Source organism: Trachurus trachurus, assembly GCF_905171665.1.
Source record: "Trachurus trachurus genome assembly, chromosome: 13".
Taxonomy (NCBI): Eukaryota; Metazoa; Chordata; class Actinopteri; order Carangiformes; family Carangidae; genus Trachurus; species Trachurus trachurus.
In genome coordinates this window covers 17,888,819-17,915,458 of record NC_139892.1, presented here as the reverse complement: position 1 = coordinate 17,915,458, position 26,640 = coordinate 17,888,819, and the positions used below count along the sequence as shown (strand labels likewise).

The window sequence follows — 26,640 nt, the reverse complement described above, 5'->3', positions numbered from 1 at the left end:
TATAGTAAAGAAAAAATGATAAATGACTCCAGGTTAAAGGGATAGTTCACCCAAAATTCAAATTTCACTCATTATCTACTCACCCTCATGTCGACTAAGGGCTGGGAGAATTTTCAGAGTCCTCCGTGCCTTCTCGGAGTTACGGGGGGGGGGCAGTATTTGTCCATATGATGGTTGTGAATGGATACCACTTTTCTTCGTCCAAAAAGACACACCAAAAAACATCCAAATACCTCCATACTGCTCGTCTGTAATGTCCCTCTTGTATTGAAGCCCCGACATGAGCAATCATATCACCATCATATGGACAAATACTGCTGCGCGGACCCCCCCGTAACTCAGAGAAGGCACGGAGGACTCTGAAAATTCTCCCAGCCCTTAGTCGACATGAGGATGAGTAGATAATGAGTGAAATTTGAATTTGGGTGAACTATCCCTTTAAGATATGGCATACTAATAATTTAAAGCCGCCACATTCATTGACCACGGTTAAGAGACATGCCATGTGGCTGAGGCAAGGTGATTCAGTTATTGAACTTGACTCTCTCTCTGTTTAAAGTTAAAAACATCTGACAGAGAGAAAGCTGAACATTTGCAAATTTATTTAATGTTCATGTTCTTTCAAATTTCTTTCTTTTAGACAGAGGAAGTGGGAAACAGTACTGTTGGGGACTAGTAATGCCACTAACACCTAATGAGATAAGCAGGAATCAGGTCTCAATGGCTGATGTTTATCTGCTAAGAGCACAAGAGCACTCGAGCAGCTGTCCCTTCTCTCTGTTGCCTGATGGGAAACAATTTTGAACCTCCATTCATAGAGCAACAAGAGACCAACACTTTCCATTTCATTCTGAGCGAAGAATAATCTTTTTCAAGAAATCTTCATTTAAAAGACATCAAAGGTATTTCAGGGCTGCATGTAAGAGATTATTCTCTTATTCAATACCTCTAATAAAGTGTGTGTCTGAGTTAAAAAGTCAAGGAAAATTATGATGTGCAACAATACTTTCAGGTTAGGGTTTCCAAAAAAATCTTTGAGTTGAGGTATGCAGTATGTACAGTATCACCTGTCCTTCCAATCTATCAATGAAATAAATATTGATGGCATGAGACTAGAGGCCTTGTGAGGGAGTTGATGCTTGGGGAGTCCCATGCTTCAGTTTAGAGTCACAGCACTTTATAACATTTTTAATAAACTATGTGATGCTTATATAATGTCAGATTTCCAAGAGAATCACAAGGGGAAGTTTCATCTAAAATCTTAGAAATACAGTATAAGCATTTTTGCCATAGGAATGGTGTGTGAGGCATATGAAAAAAATGCCCTTACTTGTTTTGATGATACCATATTTTGACTTTTCAGACCTTTTATCTCAGAGGATAAAAGGTCCCCTTGTGACATCGGGCATGTCTATGGAAACGTTTAGAAATAAATGCATGCATGCGTGTGTGGTACTTGAGGGTGGCCTGTGTAATGCATCCGAAGTCACGACAGCTGAACTAAGGCAAGAGGTCTTAATGCCAGCATGTGCCATTAGTAACGTTGTTCAGATTCAAAGTCAAACAGGATCGTTTCCATGAACGAAATGCTCCACCACTGTGGGTCAGACTTATTGGTAAGTAGATTGCTTCTGGGTTCTGAGAGACAGAAGAGTCGGCTGTGCTGAGAAATACTGAGTTAATAAAGTAATAAACTACTCAAGGTCATGGTTCCCAGTGCGCATCTGAGAGGTGCAGTTATGCACAAGGCTTTAACACTGCCCCATCTGGAAGTATTTATGCCTACTTTTCTACTCTAGCAATTTAGTTTATGTTCAACAATGAGAAAACCGTTCAAAGCTCAGGACACTTCGGCTAAAAGTCCATGAATTTCAATGGACTGTATAAACTCACAGTTTTGCTTAGCTTTACTTTGCTTTACTAACCCTAACCCTTGTGTGACCCTGGCCAATATGCTAACGAGGCTAGGAAGACTGTTTTTTACATTAATGGGTTAAGCCAAAATAAGAAATGCTTCTTTTTTGCTCCAGCCATTTTTGCCAAGTTAATCCTATGAGACCATCTAAAAAGCCATTGAATATATATTCAAAATGTGTGGAGATATCATGTGAAATCAAATCTCTTTAGCAGATCTCATCCAGGAGTGTAAAACCCTGCATTTTCACATTTTTCTGTGACATTTTCATGATTTTTATTCTGCTGAAATTTCTATACCCAAAGAAAAGTGATAATTGCCTTGCTATAAATCTGCTTTATGCTCCCAATAAACAATATTCTCCACTTCCCTCACACTGACTGTTACACAAACCACTATGGTATTTTTGGCTGCATGAACAGTAAACTAATGCTACTTATATTTCATTCTATCTTCATAGTACAATCCCTGAAGTCTCCCAAATGATGATACATTTCATAGTTAAATCTTTTCCTGAAGGTTTGGCACATGTGATTGTTCAACGTCACCTTTTTACCTTCTCATGTTAAATTGCTTTCAGTTCAGTACTGTGCTCATTTGATGGTGGTCTAGTTAGGCCAGAGACGCAGAGCGTGACTGATGACTTTCAGTAACGGGCCAAGCCACAAAGTGAAAAATGGCAAAATTCATAAACCTGCATCATAAAACTGTGGATTACTGTGTCTCTTTGAGGTTGCATTTAGTTTAATTTTTTCAACGAAGGATAATGAGTAGCTTGGTCGGAAATAATTACGTAGGCATTGCTAACATGTCTCGTTCTGAGCAATATACCTTGTAAACATCATGTTATCCAGAACTAAATTCTGAAATTCCTGGGCAGGGTGTGAATGAATGTTTCTCCAATTGTGTTTCTTCTTCCCACTTGGCATTTGCTGGTGATGGCAAATGACCCTGAACTGATATGGAGAGCTCATTAGGGCTCTCAAGGGGTTGTGGGATCAAAGTGAGGATGTGTAAGGGGGAAGGGGCCTGAGGTTAAGGGCCCACGTCACCTCAAAATGAGTTAATGAAAAGTGCAGAACAGGGTTGTTTCTCTGTGTGGAGCTTCAACTATGTGTGTATGTGTGTGTCCCTAGTGAAGTAGAATGTGCTGTGTAAGGAAAAGCTTGTAAAGGCTGAGGCAGGGCAGGGAGGAGTTGAAAAGGTGCAGTGTCAATGTCATTGTTTTATCCTCTGCTAAGGAAAACAGAGCACATTATGAAAAATGCATGCTTACAATCCTAAAAGGAGAAATATTCCTTATTTTTCAATATGACAATTTAGGGCCACTACATTGCTCGGTCTGTAATAGAAAGTCCTGAAACAACCCTGCCTGCCCTTAGAAACCAAGTGTGGGTGTGGCCTGAGAGACAAATGTGGCGACCCATCCTTAGTTTCTGAGGTCTTGCAGAATTCTTCGGAAGATACAATTTGAATTATGAATGAATTTCACACAACAAATTAACTTTATAATAATCAAGGGTGGGAGTTGTAACACTTGTCTGAAAGCTGTTACTACAGTCTAGGGCCCGACCGATATGGATTTTTTGGGGCCGATGCCGATTACGATTATTAGGGGGAAAAAAACCCGATAACCGATTAATCGGCCGATTATTTTTTATTAAGTTTTAAAATTGTATTACTATAATAATATATCTATACATATTATATAATATATAAATTAGGGCTGCCTGGTCGACCAAAAAATCATTAGCCGACTAAAATTTCATTGGTCGATTGGTTGCATGAAAAAAAAAAACATTTGAAGCCCTGTCTTGTCAAAATCAATATGGGCTTTTATTTTGAAGGGCCAAATACAGGAAGTCATGACGTTTTTTTTACACGGCACGGCGTCTCTCTCTCTCTCTCTCTCTCTCTCTCTCTCTCTCTCTCTCTCTCTCTCTCTCTCTCTCTCTCTCTCTCTCTCTCTTTTCAATCAAAAGCGATCAGCGGTTGCTGCCGAGAAATGCCTGCTTGCCGAGATCTGCATGCACAACAAATGTGGACCTGGATCATTCAGTCATTACGGGGACGGGGATGCAGTATTCGGCACAGCAGTTTTTGGACCTGCCGAGATTTGCATCCCCTGGCTGTTTTAGCCAAATACACTACTTGCTACATGTATGAAATGCATGTTCGTATGTATAAACACCTAAACCGTATTGTGCGTAACCCCAGCAGAGCAGGCACTTCTCGGCATGTGTTGAAAAGTGCCTGCTTGCCGAGATCTGCATGTCGCTCGTGAAATGCCAGGGGATGCAAATCTCGGCAGGTCCAATAAACTGCTGTGCCGAAAACTGCATCCCCGTCCCCGTAATGAATGATCCAGTTCCACGTTTGTTGTGCGGCATGCAGATCTCGGCAAGCAGGCATTTCTCGGCATAACACCGGCACCGTGTCAAAGCGCTCACCGGCGGTCAGTCTCACAGCAGTGTCACGGAGCAGAGACATGATAGTCCCCGCTGCAGTCAGAGTCCCGCAATGCTCCACACCGCGGACCCCCCCACCGTCACACAGCCTCAGCTCAGTCACTACTGTGTTTATTGGTGATAAATGAGCATACTGCCGTGCCGGTATAACGGTAAAACCCGACCCCGACCGGCTTGTTGAATCTCGGACCCAACACGGCCGGAGACAGCATTAATTAATTAATTAATTCACAACCCGACCGCGGTAAAAAAAAAAAAAAAAAAAAAAAAAAGGGAAACAGAAAGCCAGTGGCAACACTGGTTTTGAGACAGATCAGTCACTCTGCTGTGTGCTGTGACTGAGGTGGTAGTGGATGGAGTTTGTCATGAGGTCGGCGCCGGTGCGGGGGAATCTTTTCAAAGTAAAACCAAGTTTTATTCCCTGCATTTTATTCCTGAAAATATCGGCGACAATCGCCGAGTTTTGGCCGATTACCGATTAGTTTCAAACGGGCTATAATCGGCCTACTACTACGGGCCCTACTACAGTCAGCGTCAACCTGCCACCTCACCCCAAGGCAGGGGTAGGAGAAACACTGACCTCCTCCTCTGACAGAGAAGATAAAAGGGAAATTCACGTGTTTGTAATAAATTCAGCATCACCATTGTAAACTACTGTGCTTCGCCTCCCATCTATTCAAATGATCTTACTAATCAATAAACCATCTCACACAGTCAGCTGGAGACAATTTGACTGTAATGGACTGCTGTGGTTTTGTGTAATTATCATGCTGTATTACTCCCATGTGTAGATAGTCACATACTTTTTAGTTTTTTTTATTAGTTTTTTTTCCCCCAATGGGCACACATATGGAGACAGATACGTTATCAAACAGCTTTTGTTGCAACAAGGCCTGTCTTTCATACCCCACTGTGTGTTTTGTTTTTAATACTGCACAGGTTGTCTGTTGCTTCATAGGTGACAAGTACCTGAACAGACCAACAGGGGGATACTGCAAGTGCTCCCAGATCACTTGTTTAGCAATATAAACTCTTAAACAGATAGGCTTCTTCTTTTTTTTAACCAGAGGGGCCTTGGAGTGCATTCTATGCTGTATTTACTCTGGGCAATGAGTTTAACTGTTTGGGATTTAGATACACTTTTAAACAATGTTTTAAAACTTAATTAGAGGCTTGGCAATAATCAGGTGCATTTCCTTGTTTCGAGAAAAGCCATAGTCATTTGATACGTCATGATTATAAAGGCAGACCTTCTTGACTTGTCATACACAAACAAGCTGCCAAACAGCCTGTTACTTTCAAGTATGCTTCAACTTAATCCAATCTTTCTGTTTTTGGTCTCTTTCCAAATTGTGCTTCCAAAATTTCCTGTTGTTAATAGATAAACAAAGTATTGCTCAACGCAAAGCTAAGAGATTCCATCAAATCCTTTAACAGATGGGGACAAAATACTTAATATCTTTTCATTCCGCCCTCTGTTACTTTAGTCTTTCTTCGTGACATGGGGTCCGTGCAAGTGAAATGTATTTCTCTGTCACCTTCTCCTTTTTTCCAAACCAAGCATACAACACTGTATCATTGGTGAACGGTTTGGCCGTGTTGCTGCCACGTGGACTAGAACACAGTGGCAGTAGCAGCAGTTCAAACAGTTTATACAAGGATACAGATGAAAGTTCATTACAATATGTTTGATTTTAGATAATGGAGCATGTTTACTGTATTATATACTGAACTAATAGTTGATTAGATTTAGATGCTAATGACAGTGTCCTGCATATGCTTTGTGGTGACGAGTGAGATACTGTAGATCAGACCAGTTTTCTTTCTTTGGTATTGATATAAGTAATTCTGTCATCTTCATTCACATGAGCAAACTGTAACATGCGGCTTATCATATGGCTATAACAAGTAATAGGTTCTCCTTCTCTTAATATTTACATCCAGAAGGGCACTGGTCCTGAAAGATTGGCAACAGACCCACTAACAAAAGTTTAGATTAAACTATGACATCAAAGCGATTCTGTCAGAGATTACCTTGAGAGTCAGTACAGTCACAGTGATGATGTACAAATTGATGATGGAAAACAAACTCCGTAAAAGCTCTGTTGCTATCATTTTTGCTGAGAAGGTAAAAAACTAAAACATAGAGGGAGCCCTGCAAAGAGCAGGACAGGTTAGCTGAGAAGGGGGCATGACAACTGTTTTAGCTGCAGCGTTTTGTGTATCAACTGTGCATTCTGTTAGTAAAACTGGCCTTTTAATCCTTTTCTTTCAGATGTTAATGAATGTGAAGTGGATAACGGCGGCTGTGAGGGGTACTGTTGCAACACCATTGGCAGCTACTACTGCAAGTGTCCTGAAGGCAGTAGACTGGGGCCAGATGGCAAAGCATGTCACGGTAAGATGGACATCTGGATGTAGCTAACGTGCACAAACACAGACGGACTGGAGCAGGCTCTCTGCCCAGCTGGGGCTTCCTGCACTTTTTTTGTGAATGGAATTGTTTTTTCAGAGTAGAGCATGAATGAACTTATTTGATGTCTATGATGCCTGCTTTTGTTTCCACCAGCCCAAATTATCCAGTGCATTGCAAACAATGGCGTACCCTGAAGGTGCTCTGTAAACTTTTTTGCCTCTATACCAACGCAAGAGACACATGTAGGGGATGCAATATGTATTTCTACCAATAGTTTCACACTCTTCTACGACGACGGTGATGCAGCAATATGTCACTTAAGCCAGGGTGACTGCAGGCATCGATGAAACAAAGCAGGATGACATAAGTCTGAACTAAGTTTAAGTCTAAGTTTTTAGTCTGAACAAATATGATTTTCAGTTAAATGTACCCTGAGTGTAACTTGGAAGCCCAAGAAATATGACTATTGAATTTTCTACTTCATAAAACATTTGCTAAGCCTGTTTCAGTGCACTGAAAGATGCATATTTATATTGGCTTGGGGTCTTCTTCTGCCTTTGATAGAAATGTGCTTCAGATCACCTCTGTTGCTGTGCGCTTTTACAAGATTTACTGCCTTTTCCCCTTTTCTCTGCTCTCGCTTGCAGTTGTGTTATGTGCTTCTTCAACATTTCTCCCTCAGTAGGAGGTAGACAAGCTGGCAATGCTATTGAAAAGGGACCTACAGATGCATTCGGCTGTTTCCATCACTCACATCGCCTTGACTTACAGGTCATGGCAAAAACAATATGGAGAGAAAGTCATTAAAATACATTGTTCTGCCATTGTGGCACTAGTGTTCCAAGGCTCTATAGTTTACCTTTAATGCATTTTTAACACCATACAACTGGCATGCCATATTTACTGAGGACTAATACCAATTGCTTTCTATATACTTGATACATTCAATGAATTTGTGTACAAGTACAACCGTTTGTAGTAATTCAACGGCCTTTGTAGTTTTACAGCCAAATCTAGGTCATTCCATTTAAATTCACTAGCCTATGCTGACCTACTGAGGATCTACTTAACAGTCTAGACTTCAGCCTGCAAAGGATTGAACCAGCCATATTGGCAAGCACATACCTTTCTAATAACCTTCTCAGGCAACATGCTTTCTCAGTTTGTCAGCCTCAGCCGACAGAAATATGCCGAGTTAGTGTTGGGGCACTTCGGACCATTTGTTCCTGAGAGCTACAGGTGTGAACACTGGCCCCTGATCTTCAACCTTTAGGGCAGGATATTGTCAATCTGTAATAATTTAGAGTCTGAGAGGTTACCGGTGCAGCAGAGAAACGGAAGTAGCATCAGCAGTTGTCAAGTTCTTCTTTTACAAGATTTGGGGTGAATTGTATGTGTGGTCCTATTTATGGGGAAATAAAGCAAATAACAATGTTGTTTTTCAGAGTTTGAATTGTTGGGAAACTTTTAAAGCCAGTATGGCATTATGGAAACTGAGAGATAACTAAGACCACTTAATTTGACAGACCACTTAATAAAAAACACTTTGATTTAGGTATAAATTATTTAATTGCATAGGCACACATGTTTAGATTTTGGTCACACTCAGATCTTCCTTTGTTTTTGGTAAATTTAGTTCCCAATGGGACTCCCTCTGTCGACCATCTGTTCATTTCTTTTTACCACCAAAGCTGAGCCCCCCTCATCTGCTACTTTGTCTTATTGTAGATGCTAACTCAGCAGCTCTGCTTAGAGCCAGACGGTGTCACATGATACCATTCAAAACTCATGGCCCTGTGACCTCCGACATCACCACCACCACTCCCAACCCTGCTTCCACAAACACCACCTCACCCACCGGTGAAAAGGACCCATTGTGTGTCTCCCATTGAAATCCTCTCACATGAGGAGACCAATAAGTATATTAACCTTGACAAACCTCCTCTTTACGGCTGTTGTTTTGTTTGTTAGGGATCCTCTACAATAGCTGATGTGTTAAAGTAGAAAAGAAGCCCAGACTGATGGGACCGCTCATGAATATGTAGCTCATCATTGGTGGTTCTGATTGTCTATACAAACAGGGCAAATTGATATGAATTCCTTTACCCTGATCACACTAATCTATAAGCAGGGAATGAAAAGGATTCTTTCAGCGGGTAAAATCGCCCACTTTGACGAGCCCCCTCCCTTCCTTTTAGCCCCTGTTATTGGACACAAACTAATTAAAATAGTCTTGACATCATTTTGAAGAGGGCTGTTCCCAGGCGGCTGCCGCAGAGTTTAGATTTCAGAGAAAGAATAGGCTACACACATGCATATGCACGCAATCTATCTGAAAATGATTTCTTATATTTGCACTACTTGGGAAGTACTTTGACCTCTGAGGTACCTAAATGATGGCAGTCCTGCATGCTTAAATAAACCGAACCACATGTTCTTGAAGAAAATGAAACTGCAACACTGTTTTGCCTTCTCCTCACACATCTACTTACTCTGTCATCAATGGTGCCAGCTAAAAAAGCCCCAGTGATTTGCATATGACAAGCGGGAGGAGGTCAGGAGGATGTGTGATGTGTTATCCAGATGTCTGACAAAAAAGTCTGATGGTCCTTGAATGGAGCGTTCAGGTACTATGTCTTCTCAACTTGCTGTCTCCGTGGAGCATGTGCTTCAGTCTGACACATGTGCAGTGCAAACATATGGATCCTGTGCAGGAAACAAATTGATTGCACACATACTACTGCACAACAGCCTGATAAGTCATTCATCATTCACTGACTGAAGACATTAATATAATTTCTTAGAGGATTCGGAGTACAGGGTCAGCGTGGTATATGCTTCTGAAGCAAGTCATTAACATTGCCATTGAAAGGAACATACAGAATCATTCCAGTATAAACTTTCTCTATTTTTTCTCCATTACTGAATAATTAAGAGTGATGATGGTTACACTTAAACATGACAACTGAACTGCACATGTATTGCTCGGAAACAGATGTCTAAAAAATGTGAAACAGATCTGATATATCTGATATATATATATATGTATATACAAAATTATGCAATTACAACCCAACTGAAATCTATAACACTGGGGACTTGTTTTTCAGTTTCTTTCATTTGGCTCACTGCAGATGGAAGGTTTAATTGGACTGCCACAAAGTTGGATGTGAGATTTTATAAAGGATGCAGTAAATGTCTTGTTTCTAAAATGCAGCTCAATCTAAGCTTCCATTCATTTAAATGTTATTTACCCACAACTGAACAGAGTTCTCTGGCATTGTTCGGCAAAGCTCCAATTTTTGTAACACAATAGAGGACCCAAGGCACAATGCCATTTAAATGGGCTTCCAATTATGCCACATTCATGACTGGGATGCTTGAAGTTAGACTTTCGCCATTGCCAGAGTGACATTCCTCACAAGTCTTTAATGGCTCCTGATTAGTGTAGGTTATTGTGTACTCTTGCGGTTTGAGGCGATACTCTGTTCTGTAAACAAGAGGTCCTTTACTTAAATTTACATTTGTCTGTAAACTGTATGTACCATATACGGCATTTATATGTATATCAAAATATACCATCTGTTTGTTCAGATGTAAACGAGTGTGAGGAGCTGAATGGAGGATGCCAGCAAACGTGTGTCAACATACCGGGCTCTTATCGCTGTGAGTGTAGTGAAGGCTTCCGCATGCACTCTGATGCCCGGACCTGCATTGGTAAGTAGTAAACAGAAATATTTATTACATTTGTGGTAATCATTTTCTCTCTTATCCTCTCCACATGTTTTTTTTCCCCACATTAATCTTTCCAAATGTTCCCTCAGTGACAAAGGGGAATAACATAAAGTGTAGCTCGAAGAATTAGGCTTCTGTGGTTAGAGCAAATTGCTCCCTTACAGAATACTGAAACATTTTGAGAAATACACGTTTAATTTGTTTGTTCAATGTGAAGCCGTAGCCAGCTGCTGGTTATCTTAGCATTGCATAAAGAGTGGAAACAGCTAGCCATGGCTCCAGGGCAGCAATATTCACATGTCAACACCTCTGAAGCTCACACATTCATACATTATATCTCTTTTTAATCCAAACAGCGACTGACATATAATGATAACAGGCTGTGGGATTTCTTGGTCAGGACCGGTCACTTGCTGGAGTATCTGCTGGTTGCCAGGCAATGTCATGGCAAAGCAAAATGGCAAATTATCTTTTATGACTCATAAAACGAAATCAAGATGCAAGTGGTATCATTCTTCTCAACTCACACTCAGCAAGACAGTCCATTAGCCTATTTTTCAAAACATCAAATTAGTAATTTAAACATAACTAGGAACCAAGTCCAACATTTAGTATGGATAAAAAATACATTTAAAAAATATTTGACATTACATCGTGTCTCCATAGTTTTGACTACAACTCTATGGCTTCACAAATACAAAGATCTATATTAATGTTTTAACACAGCTTTCAAGTTTCACAGTGAGCAGTTAAGTTTTTCTCACATACTGTGATGTGCGAGTATGGTTAATGGCCTGCTCACATACAGAGTGAACATCTGGTCCCTGTTGTCTCCTCATTCACACCTTGTGGTTTATTTCCAAAGTGGCCATTTCTAGTGTGAGAGAACATATGGGGGAATATCCCCACCTCTGTATTTAGATTAATACAATAAAAGAATAGTAGAACTAAGCTTCATTGATTACAGTGCCTTGTGGGAAATTCCATGACATGACATACAGGGAGTAATGTAATGTGGCAAAGTACTTTTCCCATTTTAGCACAATAAAACCTTTAGGTAATGAGAGAAAATGTTAAATGGTGAAAATCAGTACTCTTTTAGTCTTAATCCTTTCTCTCTCTAATACTCCAATTTGACGTTTGTAGCTTTGTGGTAAAGGATAGAGATGGAGGCAGAGGGGTAGCTAATTGTGTCTGTTGAAGTCATCAATGTTAAGAGCCAGTCAGTCTCTCAGTTTTACAGCCCTTCTGTGTCATCATGTCTGTGTGTAGAGCACCCAGAAGGCACCCGGCTGATATTCATATTTGGCACATCGTTAAATCACAGGAGAAATGGGATGGAAAGATCATTAGAAAGTAACCAGGGGTACCCACTGGACCCAGCTTGAATGTGATTTTCCAGTTGGCAGCTTTTACCCAAGTGTTTTCCGTAATTACACAACTTCAGAATCTGAGGTGTTAAAGCCATTTTAGGTTGCCAACTAATTCAATCATATCTGTCGTCCTTGGCGGGTTCCGATTTTTAAATTGCGTGTCTGTGTTGCCTTTCAGCTGTGACTTCTTGCTCAGTATTGAACGGCGGATGTGAGCACAAGTGTGTGGACATGGGAAACAACCACTACAAATGTGAGTGTCGAAAGAACTACCAGCTGAAGAGAGATGGGAGACACTGCGAATGTAAGTCATTTTGCCCACAGATGTTCTCATAATGCACAAGTATGACCAAATCAAAGCATAATTGCACAATTTATGTGGCTATACTGCTGGCGTGCAAGGTAGGAAAAGGAAAGGAACGTAAAATGCTGCTTTGGAAGCGGTCACTGCACAGTAAAGAGTGTGATTCAGACTTGTCCACCTGAATTTCTATTTCTATTAAATCTATTTGTTAGTTTTATGAGGGATCAGATACAGTATCATAACCAGACTCACACAGGAGGAAAACCTGTAAGAGAATTTAGATGTTAATCTGGTGTTAAAAATCACAACTGTCCTCGTGAGCTAACCGGTAGGGTCAGAGAGTCGCCTGCTGGGTTGACCTGGCTCCGGTCTTAGTGGATGTGTGTGTTTGTGTCAGTGAGGGACCCCTGTAATGAGAGGAATGGAGGCTGCGCCCAGCTGTGTCTTTCGGACGATGGTCGGGTTCAGTGCAGCTGCCGACCTGGTTTTACACTGGCTGGAGATGCCAAGAACTGTGAAGGTGAGGAATCATACACACACACATGCACTCACTCACACATGCTGTATATACAAAGTGAGAAAATAATTAGAGAGCGCATATTTCAAACAGGCTGAGAAATACCTTCCCCAGGATGTGCTACAGTCTCAGGGGGTGACATTTATGATTTTTCCAAAAGTTACAACAGACATGTGCTAAGTTGAGAGGCCGATGTTAGACATTACTCACATTTACATTTCTTCTCCAACATCTATAGAGGAGAGATTAAGCTATAGTGTAATCCGACCCTGCTTGAGAAAGTATCTTCTACAATCATTCACACATGCAGATTTATTTCTATGACCATATGGAAACAGTTTTTGTAATAGTGGCTTATCAGTGTGACAGTATGTGATCATGAGTTCATTAACCTCCGGTGTCAGAAACCCAGCTCCAAAACCTTAACATTTGCTACTCTGTGTGTTTGTGCATTGCCCAAACTCTGTTGCAGTATGAACCATAATGACCCAAGTCTTTCTGGTTCTGAGGGTAAATGTCAACTCGGCTATAAAGGTTAAGGTTACTTAATTCTAGTCAAAGATTTGAGGACAAGAAGACATGTGTCATGACATTTAGAAAGCTCAGAAATTTGGATATGTCTCAATATTGTTGTCCTCTTGTTTTCCATCTTTGCAAAACAGATATATTTTCCTATAAACTCGATTTATGGTTTGGTATGACGTCAAAACATGCATGTCTGTGTCTTGTGTTACCCATCACTTATAGACATTGATGAGTGCAGTTCAGGCCATGCCAGGTGTTCCCATGGCTGTGTCAACGTGCTGGGCTCCTTCAGCTGTGTGTGCCATCCAGGCTTTGAACTCGGTGCAGATGGCAAACAATGTTACCGTAAGTAAACAAAATAGAAATGTACGTAAATCCACAAAGTCCAACTACAGCTGAACACATCTTACATTATTTTGTTTCCTTCTTGGCTTCTGTAATGACAAGATTGGGATAAACCGCAGTAGTCCTCATTAGCTAGAAATGCCCCCACAACTTTGTCCTTATGTTTCAGCACTACATTTGTGGTTTTCTCCTCTCTTCTCCAGGCATTGAGATGGAGATCGTCAACAGCTGTGAGAAAAACAACGGCGGTTGCTCCCATCACTGTGAGCACACCACAAATGGCCCTCTCTGCTCCTGCAACCACGGCTACCAGCTGGACCAGGACAGGAAGACCTGTGTAGGTAAGATTATCTGTCTGTGTCTTCTACATTGTCTAATTATCCATATTTGCTTTTTATTCCTTTTCATTCAGTCTTCTTTCATGTACGACTTTCAGCTTCTTTCTTTCTTTGTATTGAAACCATCTCTGTATCGCTGTGTGCCTTCCTCAGATAGTGATGAATGTGTCAGTGGGGAATCCTGCTGTAGTCACTTCTGCAGAAACTACCCGGGCGGCTACGAGTGCAGCTGCAGAGCCGGCCACAGACTAAACCCAGACGGCTGTGGTTGTGATGGTAAGAGTTTTGGATTGTTAGCAGATTACCTCGTCTCGATGCTTTTTTTTGTTTTCTATGTTCTGGCAAAGCTCTATACAGGATACACATTCCCAAAGCACATTAACTAATTAAATTATTGCTCAGACAGAGATGTTTTTATGCTATTTTAGATCAGAAAACTAGAAACAGAGCATTTCCTCACTGAGGAGTTGTACAAGAGCAACATCCAGGTGTGTATCACATCTGTATGAGTATTGAGAGATGAAGCAACATTCATGTCTTCCTCTTGCTGGAGATAAACTACAGAGCCGACCTACGCTTGACCTGCACAACCTGTGTTCCATTAAACATGCACATCATCGGTAAAAAAAAAAATGTTGTATGCAACCTGTGGTGTTTGTGAATTCATCTGGTAGACATTGACGAGTGCCTAGCAGAGACCTCGGGCTGTGAACACTACTGTGTCAACACCCTGGGAACGTATGAGTGTTTTTGCCGACTGGGCTTCCGCTTGGATCAGGACCAGCACTCCTGCATCTGTGAGTAACATTAGTGTTTTAGTTATTCCTAGGCAGCACAGTCATATCTATCATTTTAATGTCATTGTAAACAGAAATAAAACAAATGTTTTGAAAGAATTCTATTTTTATCACCACCCTGACCCTGTGCTGTGTTTAGCTCTGTATGGCAGAGAACTGGAAGAAGAGGAGGAGGATGAGGAAGAAGACGAAGAGCAGCTGGAAGTCCACAGATTACCGGATCTGTTATTCCGCAAAGCTCCTCAACTACTGCAGTTCACCGCAGCCTTGCACACCCGTTACGGCAGTGATGATGATGATGATGATGATGATGACGACAGTGATGGTGGTGACAATGAAAAAGATTTTGGTATCCAGAGAGACCGCAGGGGAGAACTTCGGCTTGACAGCCACATAGGTACAGTAAAGAGTGCGAGTGATGACACTAAGATGCATCTGTTGTTTTTCCATTAAATCTTCTAAACCGGAAGTTCTGAAGAGAAAAAGAGGAACTTATTCCCATTTCTTTTTCAGTATGCTTGGACGGATCGTTTGGGGATGACTGCAGTGTGAGCTGTGAAGACTGTATGAATGGAGTGTGTAGTGAAGACAGAGACCGATGTCACTGTTCACCTGGATGGACCGGTATCATCTGCAACATGAGTAAGTACAGTTTACTGGACATTGTAGAGTCTGTGCGTCATACGCATCATTAAATCTTGACAAATACCACAGCAGGCTCAAGCCCACATAACACAGACCTCCAGCCTAGACAACCCCATCTGTCCCTGACCTCCAACATGACGAATAGAAGTATAGCGGCAGGAGATGCCACAGATGAATCTTTTTAAAAATCAATATTGAAAAACAAATAACTTTTGTCTTGTGATAATGGTTGGGTTTAGGGCACAAGAATAATGTATCTTGATTCCGAGAAAGTGGTTTGGGTTACAATAAGTACTCTGTTAAGGTTAGAGAATATTCAGCATCATGGTAACAATAAACACGCTGGATAAAGTTATAAAATAACAATGGTTATAAGATGAAACGGGAAACTAACAGCAGCCTCATGTGTTTAATTCCAATGCCACTTTATTGCTGTGTAACAACATCACACTTACTATGGTCACGAAAAGACAATAAAATAAGCTATAAAAGAGCTACAATCTTGAGTTTTCATTTTGATCATTTCACACAGAGCTGTGACAGATGCTTTCCTGTGGAGTCTATATGCTAAGCTAACTGGATGTTGGCTATGGCCTCATATGTACCTTTCAAGCAGTACATAACGGTGCTGCTCTTCTCCTGAATTGTTTCTAAAGCCATTTTCCAAGCTACAGTATTTCTTTAAAAGTTCAGGGACCTGAGGTTTTCATTTTGTAGCAGTGAAAAACAAATGACTGTGGCTATGACGTGTATGGACGGGGAATCAAAAGAAATAATTTATGGCCAGATCATATATACGTATATACATGACAAGCAGATAATGTACAGTACAATACACATACACACACTTTTTCCCCACAGGACACAGCCTCCTCTAGGTCTATTTGAGCTACCCATAGTAATGTGGTCTAGTTATAGAGAGAGATGAGATAGCTCCCACTGTGCATGGATCCAGGGCCATGTATCAAAACCTGTCGGCTCCTCTGTGTGGGAGGCTGAGTTGTTTATGGGCTCCTGAACACAAGAGCACCGGGGGAATCAATCTGTCTGCTACTGGAGTGAGGCCAGGGCCCCACAGCAAGAGTGCGGCCTGAGGCCAAGGATGTCCACTACTGGGTTAGAAAGCAAGGCTCCATTGTTCCCATCCAGCTCCATGATTAATGGCTGTCTTCGGTCTGAACCCGAGTCTGGCTGGTAATCATAAGAAGAGAGCCACGTGGGATAGTGTAAATATCTTGGAAGCAATCTGTCACTTTTAGAAACACGCATCTCAGGTGGCAGTATTCAGATGCACACCATGAAGGTGATGGGTCTAGACACGGGCAGCATTTTCAGGTGGGGCAGATGTCCTTTGTTACTGCCTGAAGCAAGGATATGGGAACAGTCACAGTAGGTAATAACATAGCAGTCTATAAAGCACAAAGGCTGGTCAAAAGATGGTGATGATGACGATGTTGGACCTTATATGGTCTTTTAACATGAAATAAATGAAAATGTTTCACCACTTAGTCCATTACTACTTGACTTTCTTTTTTAATGAAGCTTTAGCTGTAAGTTGCACTGAAGTTCATGTACTGAATGAGCAGAATATGGTATTTGTGTGTTGTGCTTTAGTCTTTTTTTTTTTTTTTACTATCTTCATCTGAGAAAATAAAATAAAAAATATAAGGATTTCAATAGCATGGCAACATAGTTAAACTTTACACGTTGTGAGTACAAAGTTCAAAATGAGGACATACAGACCATTCGATTGGTAAGATTTAAAAGCTCTCACAAAATCACAGCTGTGTGTGTGTTTTAGTGTTGTCCAATCGTGCCTCAGCTTGCCTTAACAAACAAGCCGGTATCAATTCTGTTATTATGAAGCAGACTCCATCCAGCATATCCCTGCTATACTGTGCTGTTCTTTTACTTTGGTCATATTTCCACATGTACACAACATCTGGCATGAATGATAGCACCACTTAATCATATCAATGAAAAAAAGTCTGTGAATAGAAAATTCAGATTATTTATTCTTGTTAGACAAAACACTTTTGTTCTCTTTCATTCCATTCATATTCATTATAATGTTTTTCTGTGTCATTTTTATATTATAATGCTGTTGCGTCCATATATATATATTTAAAAGTTTATCTTCCCACGGAGAGACATAAAACTGCTGCGAATAAAGTGTGACATGGAATTTAAGCAGACGTTTACTTGATGGATTGTAACACTCTAGCACATCTTAAACAGCCAGATGGTTCATGTTGTAATTGCTAACAAGGCCAGAGAGATTAGGAGAGTCAGGGGGGCACAATCCATGGGGAAAGACAGGATGGAAGGTGGAAGTGTTGACTGACTTCTTACCACCAGTGCACAGACCTTGAATTTCCCACAATATGATCCAATTAGTATAATACTAATGGTGTCACTGCTTTTTCCCCGTGTACCCTGCCTCCTCTCTGTCTCTCCAGCTTGTCCACAGGGGACCTATGGGGCGGCCTGTAACAGTCTGTGCCGTTGTCAGAATGGAGGCTCGTGTGACCCTGTGACCGGGAAGTGTCTGTGCCCCCCAGGGGTAGAGGGCCTGCTCTGCGAGGATGGTTTGTATACACACACTTTCTCTACAGACACACTCTTAGAGCAGACATTCACACACTGCAACAACCAGGCCTTGGGTCTGGTTTGAAACCTTTTTTGCATGTGAACCTTTGATATAAAGGCAATAACTGATGTTGCCATCTTAAACTTTGCATTGTCCTATTAAAGACTGATTTTACCATCTGAATATGTTTAATTTGAATGATTTTAAACATTTGATTGCAGTATTTCACAAGAGCAATTTGCAGTGACAGCATTTCAGATGAGATGTTCAGTACCTGTCAAAAACATGGAGCAGACTCAAACATACCTTTCCATGACAGTTGTAGTAGAAAATCTCCCTTAAATGCAGGATCTGTTCTGTGTCATGACTTCGTGCTGTCTGTCTTTCTCTGCATCTTGCTGCTCTTGTCTGGACTTCTTCATCTTTCTTCCTGGCTGAAGAAACATTCAGGGTTTTTTCTTTTCCAAACTGACAGTAAACAAATCACATGTGCATAATGGAAGGAAAATATCATTTTTACGGTCATATTTAGTATACTTACCAATGACACACTCCAGAAACAATGTAGAATCTTCTACTTACCAGCCTTGGTATTGTCAAATTTTCTTCATACTACATAGCCTACTGCTGGCCAACTAGCTACCTCTCAGCTCCAATGAACAGATCCATCACACACACATACACAACCTGCGTACTGAACTATTCCTGAAAGGAGCTGCGCTACATAGGCCTACAAAATATATCCTACCGTATATCAAACTATAATATAACTTGCTGCGGTTCTTGTAACAATTTGGCTTTGTTGCTTATTTGTTACAAAAAAAAATGCTTCAGCTATTTCCGCGTTCAGTTTACGCACACACATTTGCGCATGCGTATAATGCTTCAATTTTGTAAGGCAACCACCTGTTAGACTCTGGAGGATTATATTTTCTGTGTGAATATAGTCTATTTTATTTAGTGTTTGTTTTCCACAATCTTTCCACTATATTTTTTTATTTTCAGAAATTTCACAATTTTTAGTCTAGGGGTTCTCTTCACTGCGCATGCGCTGAAGACGATCGACGTATCCTCTGAATTTGCGGGTCAAACTTTTTGGCGCTGACCCTGAGTCTACAGTGGAGCTTACCGGTATTTTAAAGAAGCAGGTACCCTGCGGTGTAACAGTTTTCTTGCACTCATGTCCGCAGGTTGCCCAAGAGGTTATTTCGGGAGACACTGTAGAAGAAAGTGTAACTGCCCCAACAACGGACGCTGCCATCGGCTGTATGGAGCCTGCCTGTGCTCTCCGGGATTATATGGTCGATTTTGCCACCTGCGTGAGTACCTGAACTTTATATAAACATCATGATAATAAAGATGCTGTTGATGTAATAACAAACAATAACATAATGACTGGTCATCTTTGCAAGTTTAATACCATCTACATATATGAGAGTGAAAACTTTACAAAAACATAAACTAAAGAAGAGTTTAATTTGATTGAAAATGAAAATTCTGTATTGTCAGATATATGAGAAATAGCATGTGAAATCATTGCATTTTAGATGATTAAAACCATCACTTCTACTGTTTTGGTGGTAATGATGATACTGATGATGATGACACTGTCTCAGTCCCCTTTTTTTTAAACCGAGCTGCAATCACAGATTTGTTTATGTTTAGAAAATGTTACATGTAGTGAAGACATATTCTCAGTCTTTTCCTTTTGATGTCATGTTCACACGTCGTCACTGGTTGAACTTGACCGTTTCGAGGGTGGCACCAGGTGGGAGGGCAGCTCTCGAGGGAGCCAGTGCCCCTCCAGCTTTCCTTCAATAAGGTGCACAGCTAAAGCAAACTCCTCATTGTCCAGCATGCCATCTCCATCTACATCTGACAGCCTCCAGATATGGGCGAGCACAGAGTTAGGCAGAAGCGTGGTCGTCATCCACTCTCTGACTTTGGTGCCGCTCAGTTTGCCCTCACTTGGACTGAGGTTGTAGAAAATCTCGTCGTATTTTGGCTTGTATTTCTCCACAACCCAGTCGTCGAAATCCGCCATGCTGCTCTCATCGTCCCTGGGGAGTTCCTTGAAAGGATCTCTCTTGTAATGCTCTCGTCTGAATGTGCCCAAAAAGTCACCGTCCAACACGCCAGGAAGGGATTTTTTCCTCACTTCCTGTTGTTGAAGTAAAGGCACCAGGTTTGCTATGTCGGTGGTCAGGAGTTTTTCCAAGGATGCCATTAGACTGGGTTTCAGTGTCTTGAACTTTGAGAAATCTTGACCCAGAAGTTTCTCCTGGAGATAATTACAAGTACATAAATGTAAGGCTCACAGGATGCATTACACATTTCTCAAAAAACAAAAGAAGATATTTACATAGCAATTAAAAAGTATTGTTTGACCTGCATCTTGGTGCAGTCAGGGAAGTCACCAGCTGGGACTCGATGTTGTTGCTGGATCTTAGTGTAAATCACAGGCAGCTGGTAAATCAGATTGTGCTTTTTGCTCTCTTTGCAAAAAATGGTCGGCATCTCCTGCTTCAGATAGCTGATGATGTGTGCATGAGCCTAGGAGAGGAAATCAAATGAGACAGTAGGATCACCACAGCTGTGGGGTTTGTAAATGTTTTCCTGAATTATGGGTTACATTTGGCCCAAGGCGATGTCTTACCCTTACTAAGCGTGCCCTCTTCACCAGGTCATTCAGCTTGCGCACTGCAGCGTTGCGCGGCAGGTTCCGTATGTCGGCCAAAAGATCCTCCTCCTCCAGCTCTATCAGCTGGTAGTGGTCACACATCTGCCTCGGCTCAGACCAGAAAGACCCGATGTAAACTCGCAGGATCTCGGGCGTTCGAAACACTTTCCCCAGCGACCACATGAGGGCGCCGTACACCCGCATGAGCTGCTGCGAGTCCACCCTGTCAGCCTTGTTGAGAACCACACGCAACTTGTCCTCATAGCCATTCAGGGCCCCAAAGGCCCGAGTGAGCTCATCAGAAAACTCCAGTTTATGTGCATCAAACAGCAGGATGATTCGATCTACACGCTCTGCGAACCACCGCAGTACTGCTGGGAAGTCATAGCCTGGGGACAAGGGAACAAAAACACAGGGTTTTCATTAACACTGTCTCTAATGGGGCAGGCCTCAGTGCCTCAAGATGTAGGGAAACATGTAACATATCCCACTGGCCCTTGCTGGTTTCAAGCCATTTCAGTTACACCCATTAATGTGTCCATAAAACAAAGTGAAGACTGCTCCGTTCCTCACTGTTCGTCTCCTCCCAACTCCACTGTCAAATTGCTTTCATCTGCTGTGCTTCTGACTTCAAGTGTTTGAGTTATGTTGGGCTGAAATGTTCTTATTTTATTACGTCTTCTATGACTATGCTTGTACCAGGAATGTAAATCCCCCAGACAGCAACAATGCTGTACATCTGTAACTCCCTAAAACTGGATATATGGATGTAAAGACCCATTAATTCCTTCTGAGAGTGAAAAGGAAATCAGAAAGTTATTCTGTCTCACCTCGACTCAGCTTTCTTTTTGCAGCAGTTAAGATGCCCGGTGTGTCAATAATGCTGATGCTTTCAAGGACCTGATTTGGCATCTGCACACACTGAAACCTGCATTGAAAAAAACAACAACAATCCATTCAAAGTAATGCAGGAATGAAGCAATATTGGCAAAGCATCAGTATGGTTGTAATAGCTAATTCTGTGATTATGAAAGATTACTATGGGTGGGAACTTGAAGAAAAAAGAGAGAATAATAATCAAACAGCAAGTCCTCAGAGATACAGCAAACTATTTAAATTTAGTAGGCTAATCCACTATTTCTCTGTCTGTCTCTGTTTCCCATCACCTCTCTAGGTCAGTCTTCGTTGTTTTTTTTTTCCTGTTGACCCACCTGTTCAGAAAAGAATTCCCAAAGGGGTCGAGGTTGCGAAATGGTTTTTTTGGATCCACTGTGAGGGCATTCCCGGGAATGATTCCCTCTGGCTCTCCGTACATGAGGGCACTGAAGCAGTCAGTGGTTGGCTCTGGTCCAACTCTGCTTCCAGGAAAATCCTGTTCTATGAGATACCTGCAGACAACCAATATGCAAACTACCACTGTTAATCAACCCTTTCCTCCAGCACAATATTTTTAATGCATGCAAAAGTCACTCACATGCTTTTCTTACCTGCGTGAAGTTTGGAAGCTTACCTGATAAACGTTGTCTTCCCTGTTGAGTACTGACCCATGACCAGCACCATTGGTTTGTTGTCAAAGTCTGCGTCCTCATAGCTCGGAGAGTGAAAGTGATGGAAGGAGTAGTACTTCTCTATCGGCAGCAGCCTCTTGTAATAAAGATTCTTCAGTTCGTCTGTCACCATATTGACATCCCCCAGTATTTTAGGGTTGTTTCTTAGCCTCCGAAAGGACATGCCGATGAATTTTTTGCTCTGGATGTCTCAGTGTCGAAGCAGTGCTCACCCTTCGAAAGGCCAAACTGAAGGATGGAGGAATGTGCACGAGGAATATTATCAGATTCTCACAGCTGTCTGCTCCATCCTGCAGCGGGACATTGAGAGGGTGGAGAGGGTGTAACCAGAGCCTGCAGCTGCACCTAACATAAAGCCAATATCGAGAGGGACAGGGTGGAGTGAGTTCAGTATTTGTTGCTGAGTAGGGACAGTCTTGGCAAAATTCTTGCACATTGATTGTTCCAGAGACAGAACAGGGATGTGGCAGTATTCAAGTTTTTAAAGTCTTACATAACACTCAACATTTATTACATCTCTTTATCCAGCACTGTTGTTTATGCGATAGTTTGCAGGAAACCACCAGCAACAGAGGCCACAAACTCACCACCATCATTATGGTTTGATGTCAAACTTTGCAAGAAGGCATGTGCAACAGTAGTTGGCCTGGTCTTGAGTGAGATTTGTAATTATACTTCACAGACAAATTATGCATCATAATTGTGCATGAAGCTCTATGAATTGAGTGCAACATGAGTCAGCGGTCACATGACTTAAACTAGCAGCAGTCTGGCGTTATGATAACATGGTGGTTGGGGGTTTGTTTTGTTTACCAAAATGTGATCTGATGATGGAGAAGGTTTCATTTCATTTTTCCCCCCCAGTTCACCTTTACTTTAACAAGCAAAACCACATTTTCTTTACTAAGCTTTAAAAACTTTTATGAAGCTGTTTTAGTGGAGTATAGCCGTATACTTCAAGTTAAATCATATGTGTATATTGTTTTTGGGCAATATCAAACAAACATGAGAACATGTTGAAACCAGTCATTGTTGTGCCTCAACCTCACTCGTGCTTTTTGTCTGTTTTCTCAACTGATCCCCGGTCTGCTCCTCAGCTTGTCCCAGGTGGACGCACGGCGCAGGCTGTTCCAAGGAATGTGACTGTGTTCAAGAACATTCCTCTGGCTGTGACCCCAAAACAGGGAGCTGTTTCTGTAAAGCTGCATACCATGGCCCACAGTGTGAGAAAGGTATAGGCACTTCACACAACACCAACTCATTAATTCATAGTCGGCTTCAGCATCCACGATCCGTTCCGCATCATGAAGATTTGTGTTTAGCTCCTTCTCATTTAGATTTCTAAGCCACACGTGGTTTTAGTCTAAAAGGCCATAACAGAAAATCATATTGAGAAGTTGCTGTGATAACCTCCACCACTGATCACAGAGTCAAGTTGATCACCATCTGCTTGGAATAGGTTTTACACAATGTTGGCTCATCCCTCATGTTCATCTTCTCTTGTTGTGTGTACGTGTCCCTATTCCCCTTGTAGAATGTGATCCTGGCTTCTTCGGTGCAGGCTGTGAGCAGCCATGTGACTGTCCAGGTGGAGGGTCATGTGACCCCAGGACTGGAGAGTGCGGCCAGCGATGTCCTGCAGGACGTCATGGAGATAGATGTCAGCTCGGTGAGACGACAGGCAGAGCGATTTAATTAACATTGTGCATCACATTGTAGAAGTGGTGAGGTTGAACAATGTAAGGTATTGTTTTTCAACCTTGGGGTCAGGACCTCATGTGGGGTCGCCTGGAATTCAAATGAGGTCGCCTGAAATGTCTAATAATTGATTAAAAGAATTACTGATAAAAATATTCTTTTAACTAATTATTATTCTTTTAAAAATTATGATTACCACATACAATCTTAAACAATTCTGTTCTATACATTTTTACTTTCTCAAATATAAATCGAGTTCAAATAAAATGCAGCATATAAAAATATCGGCTGCGATCACATGACTGCACGTGATCGGGGGTTGCCAGAAATTTGTGATGTCAAAATGGGGTCACGAGCCAAAAAAGGTTGGGAACCACTGATGTAAGGAGTTTGGGTCTTATTTAGATCTTAGATTTTGTTTGTGTGCTTTAAAAGTACTTCAGACACTGTTGATGTGCAAGTGCAAGGTCCTCCACAAAGCTCCACTCCACAGTTCCCTCTTGTGGTCACACAGTGGAGGATCATTATGAATACACTTGCCATGAGTATCTGTGCAGATTATGTGAAATGCGTGGGCCTGCCTACTGGCACATGTGTCTACTTGTGTAGTTATTGTTTGCCTGCTCCATGCTTGTTTGCCCTTTCTGATCAACACTGACAGCACAAACTGTTATAAATGAGTTTCTGACATCACCACCTTTGTCGCAACCTTTTTCAATTCCCGTAACACCTATAAATCCTCCTTCAGTCTGACCTCTTTGATTCGTTCTCTGATACCTTTGATGGATTGACTGGATTTAGTGGAAATAAATGAGGCTTTCTCTTGAACTCACCTGGTCATTTGCAGGTGTTCCTGTTATTGAAAACTGTACAACTCAAAGAATATGAGTGTCCTTCCACTGCAGGGTGTCTCTCTGACTGTTTACTCTGCTGGTTGAATGGAAGTTCAACTCTCTGTGTTGTGATCCGAAGCGATACTGAATATTGTTCAGGAGCTTCTGGTAAAAACATGACTGGGAGTCTCTGCGGAGTTGACCAAGGCAACAGAGCAGAGTTACAGTATGTCAGCACTAATGCACAGTCCAGACCTGGGCTTGCTGAGATTGTCAACGCCAAATATAGGAAAAAAAAATCCACATCTTTTGGCTTGTACTTTGTTTCAGTTGCAGGCCAGGTTATGATGGGGGCAATTTACTTCAGTTACTACTGCAGGGGCTACTGGCAAGGACTGAATAAATAAACAGAAATAACTGAGTGTTTCTAAAGCTTCACACATGCAGTTTTCTCCTTGTTGTGTAGTCCTGTCTGATGTTTTCTCTTGTGCTACACCCTGCCCCTTGTGTTTTCTAACTCTGCTTTCTATGTTTTATTCTTTTTATTTTTTTATTGTCTGTTGCAAGTGTGCAAAGCTGGGACCTACGGAGAAAACTGTCAGATGGTCTGCGACTGTGGAGGAAGTCCTTGTGATCCCATAACTGGACAATGCATCTGTCCTCCAGGGACGACAGGACACTCCTGTCAGGAAGGTACATTTATCCAATTATGCTTTCCTTTAATATTAGTTTTGGGACAGTTTGGCCGTGATCATGTTACAGGTTATAGGGGGAAGAAAATGTATTGAGGGGTGGTGTGAACTGACACTACAGGCTTGCAGAATTATTTTCAGCCTACTGAACAACCACAGTGTTTGAGTTCTTTGCACTTTGCATTGAAGCTTCCTGGCTTAGTGACAGATTTCACCCCTTTCAGTTGCCCACTTAATACATCTCTATCCCAAATGATTTAAGCATAAGTGGCATTAAGGCGTTACGGTGAAATAACTAACATAAGTGGCTTACTGCTGACTTAATCTCAATGACACTTGATGCTCCCCAGACTGCCCTGATGGATTCTGGGGGTTAAAGTGCCAGTCATCTTGCCCTCCCTGTGAGAACAGAGGCTCCTGCAACAAGCTGAGTGGAGGCTGTGACTGTAAACCAGGCTTCACTGGAAACCTCTGCCAAGAGGGTGAGTTTACACTGTACTGAGATTAAAGCCTGAAAATAAAAGAAATTCAATCAGATTTGTTTTCTTTTTATGACTGTTTTAATCATTCCCATGGAAATGTCTCAAATAATGACATTAATTAAACAGTTTTGAATGAGTCCAGATGTTATCATTTCTCTAGTCAGATGTGCGGAATATTTGGATTGTGTTTAAAAATGTTTCCTGTGGATGTGTGCTGTGTGCAGAGTGTCCCCCGGGGTACCATGGACCAGACTGCCTTTTGCTTTGTTCCTGCCACCCTGATACCAGATGTGACCCACAGACTGGACACTGCATATGCCCTCCTGGCAAAACTGGTCATGACTGTGCAACATGTAAGTACTGGAACTGTCTTTTTTTTGTCTGTTTTTTTAAGAAAAAATAAAAATATACAGCTCTGGAAAAAATTAAGAGACCACTCCCAAAATGATCAGATGTGTTTGAGTAAAATTAGATTACATTTTTTTTGTTTTAGTCTATCAACTACTGACAACATTTTTATTGGCTAATTTTTTTTTTTTTTTTTTTTTAGATAAATTTATGACTTTTAAATGACTGAACTAGTCGAAATAACAAAATAATCAAGTCTTTTCAGACCTTGAATAATAATAATGCATAGAAAACATGTTCATATTTATTCCTAAACAACACAGCAAGAATATTTTAACTCAGGAAGAGTTTATGAATCAGTTTTTGTGGGA

The 26,640-nt window shown here is 41.4% G+C and overlaps 2 protein-coding genes across 3 annotated transcripts in view; one reads left to right on the top strand and one right to left on the bottom strand.

Moving 5' to 3' along the window:
• Nucleotides 1–26,640, top strand: part of egfem1 (EGF-like and EMI domain containing 1) — a gene marked incomplete at both ends in the record, with an annotated part of 55,084 nt that overhangs the window by 14,033 nt on the left and 14,411 nt on the right. The window contains 17 exons of the mRNA XM_083985258.1: nucleotides 6,659–6,781; nucleotides 10,394–10,516; nucleotides 12,086–12,211; nucleotides 12,609–12,731; nucleotides 13,476–13,598; nucleotides 13,802–13,939; nucleotides 14,090–14,212; nucleotides 14,611–14,733; nucleotides 14,873–15,130; nucleotides 15,247–15,375; nucleotides 17,838–17,966; nucleotides 19,159–19,287; nucleotides 23,314–23,448; nucleotides 23,751–23,885; nucleotides 25,315–25,440; nucleotides 25,790–25,921; nucleotides 26,146–26,274. Coding sequence (XP_083841384.1) covers nucleotides 6,659–6,781; nucleotides 10,394–10,516; nucleotides 12,086–12,211; nucleotides 12,609–12,731; nucleotides 13,476–13,598; nucleotides 13,802–13,939; nucleotides 14,090–14,212; nucleotides 14,611–14,733; nucleotides 14,873–15,130; nucleotides 15,247–15,375; nucleotides 17,838–17,966; nucleotides 19,159–19,287; nucleotides 23,314–23,448; nucleotides 23,751–23,885; nucleotides 25,315–25,440; nucleotides 25,790–25,921; nucleotides 26,146–26,274 — 2,304 coding nt within the window. The remainder of the gene's footprint in view (nucleotides 1–6,658; nucleotides 6,782–10,393; nucleotides 10,517–12,085; nucleotides 12,212–12,608; nucleotides 12,732–13,475; nucleotides 13,599–13,801; nucleotides 13,940–14,089; nucleotides 14,213–14,610; nucleotides 14,734–14,872; nucleotides 15,131–15,246; nucleotides 15,376–17,837; nucleotides 17,967–19,158; nucleotides 19,288–23,313; nucleotides 23,449–23,750; nucleotides 23,886–25,314; nucleotides 25,441–25,789; nucleotides 25,922–26,145; nucleotides 26,275–26,640) is intronic.
• LOC310996011 (EH domain-containing protein 2-like) lies at nucleotides 19,622–22,473 on the bottom strand. 2 transcript variants are annotated; one of them, XM_083985259.1, is made up of 6 exons: nucleotides 22,159–22,473; nucleotides 21,860–22,036; nucleotides 21,479–21,576; nucleotides 20,625–21,037; nucleotides 20,357–20,521; nucleotides 19,622–20,249 (listed from the first exon to the last, which is right to left on the bottom strand). In XM_083985259.1, the coding sequence occupies exons 1-6, from the start codon at nucleotides 22,377–22,379 to the stop codon at nucleotides 19,689–19,691; spliced, it is 1,635 nt and encodes a 544-aa protein (XP_083841385.1). In that variant the 5' UTR covers nucleotides 22,380–22,473; the 3' UTR covers nucleotides 19,622–19,688. The 2 variants fall into 2 exon arrangements, with proteins under 2 accessions (XP_083841385.1, XP_083841386.1); XM_083985260.1 differs by having other exon boundaries at nucleotides 22,136–22,433.

Excerpts from the sequence above, each read along its gene's own strand:
- LOC310996011 (XM_083985259.1), bottom strand. The coding sequence starts at position 22,379 with ATGTCCTTTCGGAGGCTAAGAAACAACCCTAAAATACTGGGGGATGTC. Across the intron at positions 22,037-22,158 it reads GGGAAGACAACGTTTATCAG|GTATCTCATAGAACAGGATT; the intron begins GTAAGCTTCCAA and ends GGTTGTCTGCAG. Across the intron at positions 21,577-21,859 it reads GGGAATTCTTTTCTGAACAG|GTTTCAGTGTGTGCAGATGC; the intron begins GTGGGTCAACAG and ends TTTTCAATGCAG.